Source organism: Microtus pennsylvanicus, chromosome 1, assembly GCF_037038515.1.
Source record: "Microtus pennsylvanicus isolate mMicPen1 chromosome 1, mMicPen1.hap1, whole genome shotgun sequence".
Taxonomy (NCBI): Eukaryota; Metazoa; Chordata; class Mammalia; order Rodentia; family Cricetidae; genus Microtus; species Microtus pennsylvanicus.
Window position 1 is genome coordinate 30040001 of NC_134579.1, and position 16044 is coordinate 30056044.

The 16044-nt window shown below is 44.3% G+C and overlaps 1 protein-coding gene across 8 annotated transcripts in view; it reads left to right on the forward strand.

Moving 5' to 3' along the window:
• Positions 1–16044, forward strand: part of Itsn1 (intersectin 1) — a 183453-nt gene that overhangs the window by 61641 nt on the left and 105768 nt on the right. For all 8 annotated transcript variants that reach the window (XM_075960103.1, XM_075960055.1, XM_075960085.1 and 5 more), the window contains exons 5-6: positions 8800–8960; positions 15616–15795. In XM_075960103.1, the coding sequence (XP_075816218.1) occupies positions 8800–8960; positions 15616–15795 (341 nt within the window). The remainder of the gene's footprint in view (positions 1–8799; positions 8961–15615; positions 15796–16044) is intronic.

Below are 16044 nucleotides of genomic sequence, written 5' to 3' on the forward strand. Positions count from 1 at the left end.
TACAGTTTTGGGCTCCAGGGTCCCCGCTCTGGGGGCAGTGCTGGTTCTTACCAGGACTGTAACTCCATGCTCTGAGTGTGTTGGTGTTACGGAGAGCACTTGATATTTATAAGGAGTTTGTAGTCCTGGGTGTAGCACTTTCTGTCTCTGCTATTGGGCACATTTATTTGCCATTTTTGATCTTGGTTTTTAATCTGGATAATTGGCATGTTTGTATTTTCTTTTATAAACTTGAGTGGATTAGCAGAAAAACTACACATGATGGATTTAATGTGTGGCTTGACGCATCATATCATAGGCCGTCGAAAGAAAACTCAGAAAGGTAGGTCTTACATCAGAGACTGGGTCTTCCACCCTGCTCTACTTCTCAGCTATTTACTGGGTCATATAACATACACACTGCTGTATCAGGTATCTCCAGATGGAAAAGCAATAATGCCAGAGTCCTGTGCTGCCTTTGGTTGTCTGCCATCTTTTTGTCTCTTTCCTTCTTTCCACTAGTGAGCTTGCTTCCATGACACTATTCCAGTTCTAACTGTCCATTTGAGCTAGAGAAGTAAAGGCTCCGAGAGACAGGAGTGCATGTGCAGGAAGTCACGGCAAGCGGGCACAGGAGCTGTGTCCACTCACTTGGGTGAAGGATTGAGATGCACTTGTGTGCCATCTGTTTGGACCCTCACAGGCTTCTTTTGGGTTCCCTCCATTAAGGCTGTCTCTAGAACCTGCTTTCCAAGGCTCCCTCACTGACTTGTGCTTGTTTGATGATACGACCAACAACTGAAGTTTCATTTGTGGAGCATCTTCCCACCAGGCATGCTAGCCCAGGGCTGTAGTCCTGACACTTGAGGACTCATGCAGAGGCCAGTGTGAGCTATAGTATGGGACCCCGTCTCAGGGACGAAAACAAAGAAAATACCAAAAACTTTGTTACTGGGGATTGAACCCAGCCCCTTGGAGGCGTGCGGCCCAAGTGCTCATGTTGGATTGTGCCCCTGTGTGCCCACCTTTTAAAATTTTATTTTGGCCAGGCATTGGTGGCACACGCCTTTAATACCAGCATTCCAGAGGCAGAGGCAGGTGGATCTCTGTGAATTTGAGGCCAATCTGGTCTACAGAGTTTGTTTCAGGACAGCCAGGGCCACACACAGAAAAACCCTGTCTTGAAAGACCTAAGTAAATAAGTAAGTACGTAAATAAATAAATAAACTGCCTTATTTTCATGCAGAGCCTTCCTTAAGTTGCCTGCAGTAGCCTTGAATTTTAGTCTTCCTTCCTTAGCCTCCTAAGTAGCAAAGATTACAGGGCTCTGTCTGTCCTCTCTGCCCTCTTCTTAACACCAGGGTGAGATGGGAATAATTCTAAATATTTTAGTTGCCAAAACGGTATCTGCCAGTTTCCTTCCCGTTCCTTCCTGGGAGGGCGATTTCTAGGAGCTATGTCATTGTTGGCTATTGTTGTAATCTGGCGTTACATACTCTAACCTAACTCCTTCAGAGAATCCAGCTTTCCTCATCAGAGTCTTCCCTGGAAATCCTACCGTGGAGACACGCAGTTCCCAAGACTGAGTAGGTCATAGTTCAAGGGTCCAGGAACTAGTTAACTGGAATACACTATCTACACAACACCGCAGCGGCTTCTGAGATAGTCTGCTCATTAGCCCTACAGCCAGCACCACCGGGAGACAGGAGGCAGGCCAGATGCAGAACTCTCTTTCTCCTCAGATCAGAGTCCATCCAGGGAAACACATGAGTGTAAGAATGGGAAGGCTGTCATTCATGACAGGTTTTTTTTTCATGACAGTTTTTAAAGCAGACTTGGAGAGTTAAGTACCACTGTGAGTTACTGAGTAAATGGGTATTGGAGCCGGGCTCAAAGGCAGCTTGCTTCTCTTAGCTCAGCTTCTTAGCAGGTCTCGTTTCGTGAAATTTCCAACTGCTTTCCAGAGCTGCTGCAGAGGGACTGAGTTCAGTTCCTAGCACCAACACTGGACTGCTCACAACTGCCTGTAATTCTAGCTCCAAAGGATCTGAGCCCTGTGGCCTCCAAAGATGCTGGTGCTCATGTTCACACATGCACAAAATACATCTATTTTTAAAAAGTGAAACCACACTGAGCATGATGGTGCCTGCTTATATTCAAAGCACTTTGAAGCTAGAAAAACAGGAGGAGCTAGAGTTTAAGGCCAACCTGGGCTGCATGAGATCAGCCTTAAAAATGAACCCCTGTGCCTCTAGAAACAGACATTTTAAACTCCCCATTAAGGGGCTGGAGAGAAGGCTCCGTAGTTAAGAGCACTTGCTGCTCTTCCAGAGGACCTGGGTTCAATTCCCAGCATGCACAGGGTAACTCACAACTGTTTGTTATTCCAGTTCCAGGGAATCCAGTGCCCTCTTCTGACCTCTGAGGGCAACAGCCATGTACATGGCACACATACATACATACATGCAGGCAAATACTCATACACAGTATAATCAGTTAATTAAAACTCTCCAAAGCCCAAAGCCGCCATTGAATGCTCAAGCCCAGTATGGTCCTGCTCTTGCTGTCTCCCCTCCTCCCAGCTCTTACCTCCCCTCCCTTTCTCCCACAGCATCTGCAGTGTGGTCCAGCTCTTGCTGTCTCCTCCCAGCTCTTACCTCCCCTCCCTCTCTCCCACAGCATCTGCTCCAGAAGCTGACCCCTGTGTTCCTCACAGGACAGGTCTCTCCTCGCCTCGGGACCACTGTAATGGTGTTTCTCCTTTTTGGAGTTGTAGAACTCACATAACTGCTCACTGTCTTGTCACCCTGCAGAGAGATGCTCTTTGATGACTTTGTCCCCTCTCCCAGTCCCAGCTCCACTTCTCAGTGGTGAGTCTCCATCCTAGGGCCTTGAGCATGCTGAAGAAAGGGCTTTGCCCTGAACCACAAACCCAGCCTTTCTCTCTGGTCGTAGCCATATCTGACTTGTTTTAAACGAAAAGGCAGAGACCTGGTCTGTCTTTAGTTCCTGGTGCTCACGCCGTTGCGGGTGCGCCCATACTTAATGTTTTTATTGAATGAATGACCAAACTGCTTTAATTTTCCTTATTGCTTGGCCTTATTGGGCACCAAATGGCAGATGACACGTCTGTGTGAAGCAGCGACCTCCTGAAGACCTCTGCAGGTCTCATTAACAAGGTCTGAAAGCAGCAGTGTACACAGGGCATACTGGGAAGTCCTCGCGGTCCGCTCTTCATTCCGTCTCCCCTCTGACATCGCTGTTCCTTGTTATGGTTGGTTATTGTCATGGTAAAAAGCAGGCACAGAACATAAATGTTGTGCTTATGTGTAGTTTCTGGAACACGATATCGCTCCGTCTTCTCATCTCCTTCTCATTTCCACAGCTCAGGGTGTCAGGCGTGCGGTAGTGCTTCTATCCCGTGTCCCATGTTTCCTCAGGCAGGTCATTTCCTGTGCATTGTGATTACTGATAATGTAGTGATTACAGATAATTCTGTGATGAGTAGCTCTTAGCTGTGTGTTTTTATGTCGTTGGAAATGTACCTTCAGAGTCAATTCATAAGCATGCAGTTGCTAGCTCTAAGTAAAAGATTATGTGGTTTCCTTCCATGTGGAGTTATAGGAATTTTCCCAGCCGTGTGTCAGAGTGGTGTATGATTTGTTTGTAGAAGAAAATAAGAAAAGTATACCATTGGTGTGATAATTACTTGGTAGTTCTATTTCTGTGATAAAACACCATGATAAGGCAACCGAGAGGAGGAAGGGTGTATTTTGTGCTGACAATAAGAGCCCGTGACCTTCACATTGGGAAACTGGCAGCCAGCACCAGGCATGGCATCAGGCACAGCTGAGGGCTCACACCTGACCACAAGCAGGAAGCAGAGAGACCACAGAGGAGTCTTTGAACCCTCAAAGCCCACCCCCAGTGACACACCTCCTCCGAGGCCCACCAGACAGGGCTGCCGGGGGAGACCAAACTTTCAGATGCAGCATTTACCACTCAGTCACCACACTGGGCGCCTGCATCTCTGCTCCTTCCTCACCCGCCTCTTGTTATATGGCCCCACTCTGATACACGCTGATCTCCGATTTCAGTTTCCCGTCTCAGCGTGCAGCAGTTACTTGCTGGGTTTAGCATGCGTTTTTACTTCTGAAGTTTTCTAGATCTGATGTTAATATTACCCAGATTTACAGACTTTGGGAGGAACTGGTGCAAAGTTCATTGGAGAAATAGCTACAGTTGACTATGAAAAGGTCTTGGGCAGTGCTGTAGAAAGGCATCTGGGCTCTGCTGTGTCGGGTGCCAAGAGGGAAGGAGTAGAGGGCTGAGCTTTGCCGAGTAGCTGTATTTCCAGAACTTCCTCTGGGTTCTCTGTTACTGGAGATTTTTTAATAGTTTTGGTTGTTAAGTGAATATCTTTGAGAACTGTAGACTGGGCGTTCAGCTAGATGTTACAGCTGTGCTAGGCGCCTGACTGGCTTCTTTCTCCTTACCCAAGGGAGTGGAAAGAGGTTTAGAAGCACTAAATTATCTAATTAGACTCTTATTTAAAAAGTCTCTTCTTAGTCGGGCGGTAGTGGCACATGCCTTTAATCCCAGCACTTTGGGAAGCAGAGGCAGGCGGATCTCTGTGAGTTCGAGACCAGCCTGGTCTACAAGAGCTAGTTCCAGGACAGGCTCCAAAACCACAGAAAAACCCTGTCTCGAAAAACCAAAAAAAAAAAAAAGAAAGAAAGAAAGAAAGAAAGAAAGAAAAGAAAAAGTCTCTTCTCCCCTGTGGTAGTGGTACACACCTTTAATCCCAGCACTTGGGAGTCAGAGGCAGGGTGATCTCTGTGAGTTCAAGGCCAGCTTGGTTTACAAGAGCTAATTTCCCGGACAGGCTTCAAAGCTACAGAGAAACCATGTCTTTAAAAACCAAAAAAAAAAAAAAAAAAAATAATAATAATAAATAAAAAAATAAAAAAAGTCTCTTCTCCCTTACCCCATGGATCTCACATTGAATGTTTCTAGTCTCTGCCAACAACATTTTTCAGGAGGAGTAGAAGGTGGGCATCTGCTTGACGCTTTATTTAAACGTAAATAAAGTATTCGTGTTGCTGTGAGCTGACTCTTTCTCCCCTGTAAAGCATTTAAAATAGCTGAGCATGTTAAAAATGCTTTTCAGAAGAAGGAAGGATTGTCACTTTATTGTTATCTTTTAAATCTGAAAACTTTTGCAGAACAGAGCAGCTCAGTGGCCACCGGGTCCTGCCGTGAACACAGATGCAAACCCAAGCAAGTGACTTTCACATGTGTGTTTGACAGCAGGACCAGAGGCAGGAGATTCACTGAATTGTGCAGTTCTGTCAGCCTTGGTGTTTGTTTCAACAGATAAAGGAAGGCTCACTATCTGCTGGGCAGATGTGGGGTGAGACTTGAAAAGCAAAACTAAACAAAACACAGGAACCTTTCTTCCAGTGACTGGATATGGCTCAGTAGCAGGGCTCCTGAACAGCATAGAAGAGGCAATGATAATACTGATGACTAGTTCATGAATCTAAAACGTGCCCCGTGGCATTTCAGAGCCTGTAATCCTAGTGCTTAGGGCTGAAGGAGCAGGAGTTTATGGACATTCTCTGTGTGGTGAGTTGCAGGCTAGCCTGCCCTACCCAGAACTCTGTCTTAAAAGCAAATAAAGTAAGTTAGACTGCTTAGCAACAGTCACTACTAAGAATCGTAGTTCTAACCAGTGAAGTACTAAATCCATTTCTCTAAACTCAGAACAAGTGCAAATGCATTCAGTAGTCAAAACGACCGGTGCTGAAGACTGCTAGAAATACGGGAAAAGAAAGGGAGTGTCCTTTGTTTTTCCACTTAGGTTGTTGTATTAGTGATATGCTTAGACATTTAGTAAGATAATTAAATCTAGCATAAATAACTATTAAGAATTCATGTCTGTTTGAGTCAGGGTCTTATATAGCCTAGGTTGGTCTTGGATTTTTGATGTAGCAAAGATAATCTGGATCTCTTAATCCTTCTACCTGTTTCCTGAGTTTCCTGGGGTTACAGACCACTGATAATACATCTGACTCTAAAATACTCCATGCTTAAAATAAACACTGAAGGAATAGAAATGTAGGGAAATAAGCTACTTACAAGTCTGGTGAAAATGATAAAATTCCATAGAATACTTTTGTCAATAAAATTTCATGAGTTGCATGAAGAAAGTGTGATATAGGAAGAAAATACTGTCTGTCGTATTAAAGGGAATAGAAGAAATTGAAAGACATAAGTATTATTTCCCTTGCTGAGCAAACTGCTGTGTATATCTAGTACAGAAGCAAACACTCTATAGCGACTCACTGGCCTGTCATCTTTTCGTCTCCCGGGTGTGTGTGTGCACGCACATGGGTGCATAGGTGCATGGGTGCACACGTCTGTGTGGAAGCCAGAGGTAAACTCTGGGTGCTGTTCCTTAGGAACTGTCCACCTTGGTGGGTTTTTTGTTTGTTTTTTCAAGACAGGGTTTCTCCGTGTAGCTTTGGTTATCCTGGAACTCACTCTGTAAGACCAGACTGACCTCAAACTCACAGAGATCCATCTGCCTCTGCCTCTTGAGTGCTGGGACTAACAGCATGTGCCATCACTGCCTGGCTTGGTGTTTTATCTTATTTATGTGTGCATATATATATATATATATATATATATTGGTGTGGGCATATGCGATATGTGTGGGTATCAGTTTCCTTGGAACTAGAGTTATAGGTTAACCTGTGTCCTGAGCTTTTTTCTTTTTGTTAAAGTTTTCATCTGTATGATTGTCTTGTCTGCATGTATATAGTACATCATGTATCATGTGTGCAGTTTTTGAGCAGGCCAGATGAAGGCTTCAGATTTCCTCCAAGAACTAGAATTACAGACAGTTTTTCCCAGCCATGTAGGTGCTGAGAAGTGAACCCGAGTCCTGCAAGAGCAGCCAGCAGTCTTAGCAGCTGAGCCATCTCTTTAGCTTCTGCATTTTGTTTTTGTTCACGAGACATGGTCTTTGACTGGGGTCTGGGCTCACCAGTGAGGCTCAGGTCAGTGGTCAGCAAGCCCAGGGGCAGAGCTGCCTGCTTCCACCTCCATGCAAGAGAACTGCAAGTACGCGCTTCCAGACCCTTCCTCCTTTACAAGCCTGTCTGTTATGAAGGTGCTCGTGCTGATGCTGCAGTTCCTTAAAAAGGAGAAGCAGACCTGGGTTGTTTCAGGAAAGCTAATCTAGAAATCATAAGAACGCCGAGAGCATAACAGCTTGTATTTTAGTTCAGTGAGTGGAGAACAGGGGTTGATTGAAAGTGTGGTATGTGTCCAGAAGAGTGCTGTGGTCGTGAATAACACTGAATTACAGTTAGGCTAAAGATTTGAATGTGGTGGTGCACACCTTTAATTCCAGCACTCCGGAGGCAGAGACAGGCGGAACTCTCTCCGCGAGTTCGAGGCCAGCCTGGTCTATAGAGCGAGTTCCAGACCAGCCAAGGATGCACAGAGAGACCTTTCTTGAAAACAAACAAACAAAATGTAACAAAACAAATTAAAGACTGAAAACTTAAAAGCTGATAAAATAAATATTTTGTGTCTACAGTGTATAATTTCTACACAGTAAAGATCCACACAAAATCAATAGACTAAAACTCACCTTTTTGCAGTAAAATAGTTAATATGCTGTGTATAGGGAATGCTTATAAATTGACAGGAGAAAGAAGTATAATTCAGCAGGAAGTTGGGAAAGGTTGGGAGCAAGCTGTTTGCAGAACAGTAAATCCGAGCGCACAGGAAGCACCAGGAAAGTGGAGCTCAGGCTCGCAGGAGCAGAGAAACTTGTGGTTTGTGAGGGTCACGGCTGCAGAGGGCCTGAGCTCCTGTCTGAGCTGCAGTCATGCTCCTTCCTGCTCCATGATCTGCATGTTCCAGAATGACTGCTGGCTTCTACAGCCGTGCTATTTTCAGGGAGCTTTAGTTGTTGTTGCAGGACAATAAAATGTTTTTGGTTGTGCTGCATGTTTTGTTGCAGGACATGCTTTTGGTTGTGCTGCATGTTTTCATCTGTGAGTAAAAGAAGTCTAAAGTGTTTTTCATATTCTCATGAGTGTGCACAGTTGGGTTGGGCCATGTCCTGCCTTTCGCTTCCTTTTCCATGAGAGAAAGTGGTCTTTGAAAACTCACTACAAATCCCACTTGGGCCGTGGATGCTTGAGGATGGTTTTGAAACAGTAAGCGCACACCCAAGCATAGCTTCAACAATGAGTGTGCAGGGCAGGGCTCTAAAGCAGTTGACTTGGAGAACTTTCCCAGAACGGGATCGCATGCCATGCCATCTCCCATGGGTGTAGAGCCCCACAGACGAAGTGGATTTAACTTAGCGTCTCTGGAAATAACTTTCTCCAGATCCCATTTTAATAACATTTAATTACAACATCATTCACGTGACACATTCTGTGGTTTGTAAAATTGTCATAGATTTGTGTCACCTCCACCCTGATCTGATTTTAGAACATTTTTTATTAAAATGAAATCTCTTAAAATGTAAGAAGTCATCAAATTCAGGCTGAAAGTTCCTCAGTGTTTCTAGGTAAAGAATAACAGAGTACAAGGTACCACATAGTCACATAAAATGTGCTGGCTTTTTTACCCTGCTCCACCCCCAAATCTCCGTGGCTTGGTAGAGACGTCTCACTCTTTGTTATTCTCTGTAGGAGCACAGGAGCCACTTACTTTGCCTGTGCCCAAGGAAGTGATGTTGAGAAAGATGCTTTTGTAGTCCAGTTGTCTTGAGTCTGTGTTGCTGGTTTTCAGGGCACTCGCTGACATGAATAACGACGGAAGAATGGATCAAGTGGAGTTTTCCATAGCCATGAAGCTCATCAAACTGAAGCTCCAAGGATATCAGCTCCCCTCTGCGCTTCCCCCTGTCATGAAGCAGCAGCCAGTTGCTATTTCTAGTGCACCAGCATTTGGTAAGTCTGAAAATTAGTTGGTTCCTATATCTTTTTGTATGTCTTAAAAATGGATATTTTCCCTTTTCTCCCCTCAGAAATAATGAAATTCTTGCGTAGTTTTATCTTTAAAAAAGAAAAAAGAAAAAGAGAGACAGCTTTCAGAAGAGTAATGCTGTCCACGTAGGCCCCAAGGGTAAAGGTCATTACAGCGGGAGAGGTTCAGTCTTCCTGGGTTTAAGGAATGGGCCAGCGCTCTGTCTCTTGCTTTTCACATTCATTTGGATTTTCAGAGTCTTTGTTGCTCCTTGTACATAAATAGTTCTCTTGGACTGTGATATCTTTCTTTTTTCTTTTTAATTTTTTAAAAATTCTTTTGAGATCACATTTCCCCTTCCCTTTCCTTCCACCCTCTGATACACTTCTTGCTCTCTTTCAGATTCATTGCCTCTTTTTCTCACTAATTGTTACATGTGTGTGCGCATGTGCGAGTGTGTGTGTGTTTCTAAATATGTAAATATAACCTGCTCAGTCTGTAATGTTACTTGTATGTATGTTTTCAGGACTACTCACAGGATAACCAATTGGTCTACTCTTCCCTGGAGAAGACTATTTCTTCTCTGCATTTCTTAGTTGGCTGTAGTTCTTTATGTAGATTTGAGGCCTCCTGCCCCCACCCCGCCTTCCACTTAGTATGTCTGTTGTTAGTGTCCTTGTTCAGCTCGTGTTTGGGCAGTCATGTTGGTGAGACTTCATGGGTGTAGCTACTGATATTTCCCGTAACACTTTCATGGCAAGCTCCCTGATCCTTTGACTCCTAGAATCTTTCTGCTCGCTCTTTTGCAATGGTCCCTGAGCCTTAGGTGCTGGAGCTGTATTAGATGGATCTCCTGTGACCAGGCTCCACAAAAGGCTCTGCCTTTTGATTGGTTGTAGTTTTCTGTAATGGTTTCCCCCTATAATGGTCTCCCTCTGTTGCGAGAGAGTTTCCTTGATGAGGGTGAAGACTACACTCACCTGAGGGTAGAGTATAAATATTTAGAATGTAGTTAGGGATTATGCTGAGTTGGTCAGTGACGTTGTAGGTTCTTTCCAAGATCCATGACTTCACTAGACTTGGGTAGTCGGCTACATTTCCATTACCAGTCAGGATTTCTGTTTTGTTGAGTGGGTCTTAAATCCAACTAGGGAGTTGTTGGTTACCATCAACGTATGTGGGCCACTAATGCACCCTTAGTGATCATGCCAGCACTCACCACTATTGTACTGTGGGTTATAGTCAGGCAGGACTGTTGGGGCTTCCCCCCTTTGGAAACTTGCATAGTGCCTTCTGGCACCTAAAGATTCAAAAACCTCTCAACGTAGCACCAGTAAGCATTCAAAACAGCCTATGAGGGACATTATAAATTCAAATCATAATACTGTAAATTGTCTTTCTTCGGGGGACTTTTGGCTACAAAACTGGTTTTTCTAAGAGGAAGGTGTGAGCTTGGGGAGATCTTTAGGTTAGCAGGACAAGGGTCTATGAGAAGAAGCACAAAGCTATGCATGAGCAAAGACAAGGAGGAAGGCAAGTGAACAGCATAGTGATATCCCAGACAAACCCACTTGATTTGTGTTTGCAGTACTCAGCCTGCAGTTAGCTGGCCCGTGCAAGTGGGCTTTGCAGTGAGTCCCTGAAGATGCTTGCTGCTTTGTTCAGGACTTATGTGTTAAAACAGCTGGGGCATTTTAGTTTTGTCTTGGACTCTGCAATGTGAAGAAAGGATCTGTTGAACAATGGTGCCCCATTTCTTTTCCCCCTAAACTTTGTGCAGTTCTTTCTCTGTTACTTAATTTGTTTTCCCTTTCTCTGCTGTTCTATTTGACGTACTTCTGGGCTCACTGCTTAGTGTCATACATTTATCTAGTGGCTTGCACTGCCACCGAGGGAACCTTGCACTGCCAGCCTCAGCCTGGGTCTTCTCACCTGCTTCTCGTAACATAAACATCTTCCCTAAATGATTCCAGGAAGATAAATGAACCCCGAGGGCGTAAGAAAGGTTGCGAGAACAGAGGTCCATCGAGTTTACGCAGTCTTTACTGGTATTTCTAGTTCACTCCTAGCTCAATGGGAAGAATGATTTAGATTTGGATGGTGGTTCTCGCCTGCTCGTATTAGCCTTGTGTGCTTATTTTTGGAGAGGAGTAAAACAGGCTGTCATTGAGTCTTCAAGTGAGGTAGGTGGGTTTGGAATGCAGCCCAGTGTTAGGGAGGCCCGGTGTCTTAGTGGGAAGTGTGGTGCGGGCATGTGGAACCAAAGCTTGTTGTGGTGCAGCATTGAGAGCTGTGGCAAAGGGAAGGCTCTACAAATGGAGGCTGAGGAGCGTGGCGGGAAGTGCTCACCGTAGCCAGGGAAGTCTTTCCGGGAGAAGTGAGTGAGCAACCGCATGAGCAGTTGTTCCTGAGATGAGGCAAGAGGAGGGGAGGAAAGTGTTGATGGAGCTTGATGCGTGGGCTGCTCAGTGACCTTCACCCTGTGAGTGTCTGCTTGGGGACCAGAAAGGGGCTTGACTTCTGTGAGGTCAAGGCCAGCCTGGCCTATATGGTAAGTTCCGGGCCATTGAGAGATGCACAGAGATGGACCCGTCTCAACAGACAATGAACCACTTGATGAGAGGAGGGTAGTCTTGCTTTGCCTTGCTGGCTTGTCGGGCTCAGGATCAGGCTTGGGTCTTGCCGCCCTAGGCAGGTGTTCTGTCTCAGGTCTACACTGGGGCTAAAGTAATAAATGAGCTGGAAATGGTGGCACAGACTTATACTACCAGCTTCTAGGTGCTAAGATAAGATTGCAAATGTAAGGCCAGCCTGGGAAAACTCTGATGTAAGAAGAGCTTAACGTTTGGAGACTTGGAAGATGCTTTCCAAGTTGGTGATTTTTTTTGCTGTTAACTAGTTTTGTGCAGTCTTTTTAGTAACAAGTGTGACATTTATTATAAGATTTTCTTTCTCAGCACTACTTTCAAAGTTACTTTCCTTTCTTTAAGATGAAGAATTTGTAATTCTAGAGACAAGGTGTCTTGGAAGTTTGCCTGCATCAACATTTCAAAAGTCTTGAAAGACTTAGATGTTTTAACACGGTTAGCCTAATTTATGCAGCCATCAAGTATGAGGCAGCATCGGCATGATGCATGTTGATATATGTTGACATAAAATTACCTGCTTCAGGTGCAATGTGTGGTAAGTGTTGATGGCGGGTATGGCCTATAAACCGACCCTTTAGATGTCTGTAAATAATAAAGTTATGCCCAGGTTGGAAACTCCTTCCCTTTGTTGTACTTTCAATACCTATAAACATTGTTAGTATTTTTTTTTCCCAAATGAAGAGCTCTGCTTGGTGTGTAGCTCAGTAATAAAACATATGGTTTAGCTTGCTCTGGGAGCTGGATTCATATCACACCCCCCACTGCATATAGGGGGTTGAGAGGATTTTTTCCTCATGTTTAAGTAATGGATACTAATTTATAAATGCAAAAAGAATTAAGAGTGTGAAAATTACTGTCCTATCGCCTAGGGACAATAACCGTGTCACATTTTTTGAGAAGGGATCTTAGTTGGTAGTCCAGGCTCATCTGGATCATACTGTGTCACCAGTTCTGGCATCTAGCTCCTGATCCTGCTCCAGCTTCTTGCCGGCTGAGAGCCCCATTTAGAAGATACAGACGTCCTGTTAACTGTTAGAAAACGGAGCTAAGCTACAAAGCAAGCAAGCTCCTGCTGCAGCAAGTGACCCTGCCTCAGGAAAGTGGATAATGATTCTCGAGGACACTCAAAGTCGACTTTTTGCCTGTACACATGTGCAAACACACAGATACTCACACTTGCCACACAGCATACAAGAAAAGCTGAAGAAAGGAATCCACACAGAATAGAACCACGTAAGTCTGTCACAGTACAGGAGGCAGGGGAAGAAAATCGTCTGTCTGCTGTAGTCGAGAAAGAGAAGCAAGAAAGTAGTTGCCAGGCATTCATACAAACTAGATCCAGCCAGAGTACTGTGTCTGAACTCCCTGAGTACCCCACACAGGGTTCTGCAGAAGGCCTGAAAGATCTGGGGCAGTCCGGGTTCCACAACCCCCTACTCAGACTGGCTCATCTTGTGTTGGGGTCCTGGGTTTAATCTCTGGTACCACAAACAAAACAAAAAAAAAACAACCCAGCTCACCTCAACCCTTTCTGGAGCAGGCCTATCCCAAGGTCAGGTAAATGAGGAGAATAAGACAAGGGAGGGAAGTGCAGAAGGAAGGGGTGGGCATGGGACAGAGACCGGAAATTTCAAAAAGCGGGACTTAATACAAATAAGCGACAGAAAGGTTTGAGCCTGATCATCCTACACCAAGTTATTAGGAAACCACGCACAGCTGAGGTTACTCTACCCTGCTGATGGTGATACCACCAGTTCAGACAAACTACAGGATGCTGTGGACCTGATACAGGACTTGAAACACCAACCTAAATGGGTTTGAACATCCCAGAAGCGAGGTGGCGGGATTCAACAAAGAATTAACAACAATCCTTTATTCTAGAAACAAAGGCGAAGCTGCAGGCAACTTCAGAGATACTATTCTTTTTTATTTTATTATTTTTTATTTAACTTTTATTTTATGTGCATTGGTGTGAAGGTATCAGATCTTGTGGAACTGCATTTTTAGACAGTTGTGAGCTGCCATGTGGGTGCTGCGAATTGAACCCAGGTCCTCTGGAAGAGCAGTCAGTGCTCTTAACCGCTGAGCTATCTCTCCAGCCCCGAGAGATACTATTCTAAAGAGAATAAAAACCTATTTTAAAATTAGAAGAAAATGAAACAGTAGATATAAAAAAAGAATTGACAGCTACTGAAGTTTTTAAAAAGTTGGGTAGGAATTCATGAAGAATCTCCCACCAGGGAACAAAGCAAGTGTAAAATGAATTCAGGACCATTATCTTGAAATAGATTTGAAAGGGTATGTCTGATAGCACTAACCTGAAAGGACTAACCCTAAGGTAAATTCTACTATTTTGAACATGCAGAAAAGGAAACCACGTGGTTTGTAAGGGAAAATAGATTAGTTTCAGACATTGACAGCAGTGCATTGTTGCAAAAGAAAACTGAGTGACATATTTAGGATTCTCAGGGAAAGAATGAACCAAAGATTTTTAATGTCCTGAAAAAGGGATTTTCAAAGGAGCAGAGACAAACCTTGGCCCGCTTGTAAGGTCTCTGGGAGTATTCCAGTCTTTGTCTGTTCTTTTGTCTGTTCATCCACCTACCTACCTTTGTCTTTCGTCTCTCCTCTGGAAAGGTCTTAAAACAATGATTGGTCCCAGCAACCATGGCATCCCCAGATCACGGACATAACATTCTTTTGCTATAGGAAACCAGAATTTCTTGGGAAGAAGAAAATATCTGATTCTAGACCTGAAGTATGAACTATCCATGATAAAGTTAGAAGGTGTGTTTTTTGATCATGGTCAGTTAGGAAGTTGTCAGAGAACAGTGGAGCAGCGACAGAGCCAACCTGGAGAGACTGCATTGCCCAGAGGAGGACCTTTGAGCTTCAGTACTGAGCTTAGTAATATAGACACTTAGTTAATGTATTTTTAAAGCAGTGTCTCGTGTGCTCAGGCTGGACTTGAACCCCTGATCTTCTTGCCTCTGCCAAGTGCTAGGATTATAGGCATGAGCCACCACTCTTGACTGACTTTACAAGAATATCTTACCTTAGGAAAGTCATGGAGCTGTTAAAGTGGGGACAAATAGGTAAGAGCATGGGTTTTAGTTCCAATAGTCTTCTTTTATTGGTCAGAACATACTTATAAGGAGGTACTTCTCATTAACTGGTTACTTTTAGGTGCACAGTATATATTGGAGATGCAGGTAAAATGGCTGATTTTTTATTCCCCTTTATTTTTGGTACCTTTATTTTGTTCTTTCTAATTTTTTTGGCAAATTTTATTATTTTATAAGAACTTGCAAATAAATAAAAACATCACACAAAAGTGAATTAGACCCGAAGTCTATACAGTGTTTGTTGCCTTTAAATCTACTGCCATTACTGTTTGTTGTTGTTTTAAACACAATCTTCTGTAGTCCAGGCTAGCCTCAAACTCTACGTAGCTGAGGGTGACCTTGAATTCACAACTCTCTTGTATCAGAGGTTCCAGGTCTCTGGAGTTCTGGGAGTACAAGGATGTGCCTCCACACATGGTTCACGGGGTGCTGGGGTGGAACCCAGACCTCCTGTATACTAGAATACCAACTTAGCTACACCTCTGACCCTAATGCTTTTCTTATCGATCCTCGTTCTGATAAATCGTCTACAAGCTGAGCATATTATCCTTTCGGTGTTGTTCCCCAAAAGAAATTGTGGGTCATAGAGGAACTGTCGAGACTGAGCCACACGACCAAGAGAATCCAAGGGCCCTGTGGTTCTTAACATAAATGTTTGTATTCTCCAGCAGTTTAACCTGAGGGTGTGTGTGTTAGCCAAGCAAGCACTGTACCGCGAGCTGTCCTCTCCACCCTGGAACTGTTCTATGTAGGGATATATTGCATCTGCGACCAGGATTCCTTCCCCCCTCCCCCCGGTAGTACTAGGCTAAATGTTGCTGAGTGGTACCTCGTGACTGAGTTTCGCGTGGACTTTTTTTTTCTAGGTATGGGAGGAATTGGTAGCATGCCGCCACTTACAGCTGTTGCTCCGGTGCCAATGGGCTCCATCCCCGTTGTGGGAATGTCTCCACCCTTAGTATCTTCTGTTCCTCCAGCAGCAGTGCCTCCCCTGGCCAACGGGACACCTCCCGTCATCCAGCCTCTGCCTGCATTTGCTCATCCCGGTACGTGCCTCCAGTAGACCTGTTGCTACCACTTACATTTTGCTGCTCTTTCTTGTTAGATATCTCGTTACTCCCTAGTTATATCTAAATGATACTTTGTTACAGAGAAAGGGATTGTAGTTCTTCTATTTGATTCTCATTCCTCCCAGTATATGACATGGTGCATGCTAAGAGCAGAAGAAGGGAAAGTTATTGCAGAACTTGGGTACTTCTGTAGACAAAGAGGAGCCCAACAGTGAAAGCCAAGTG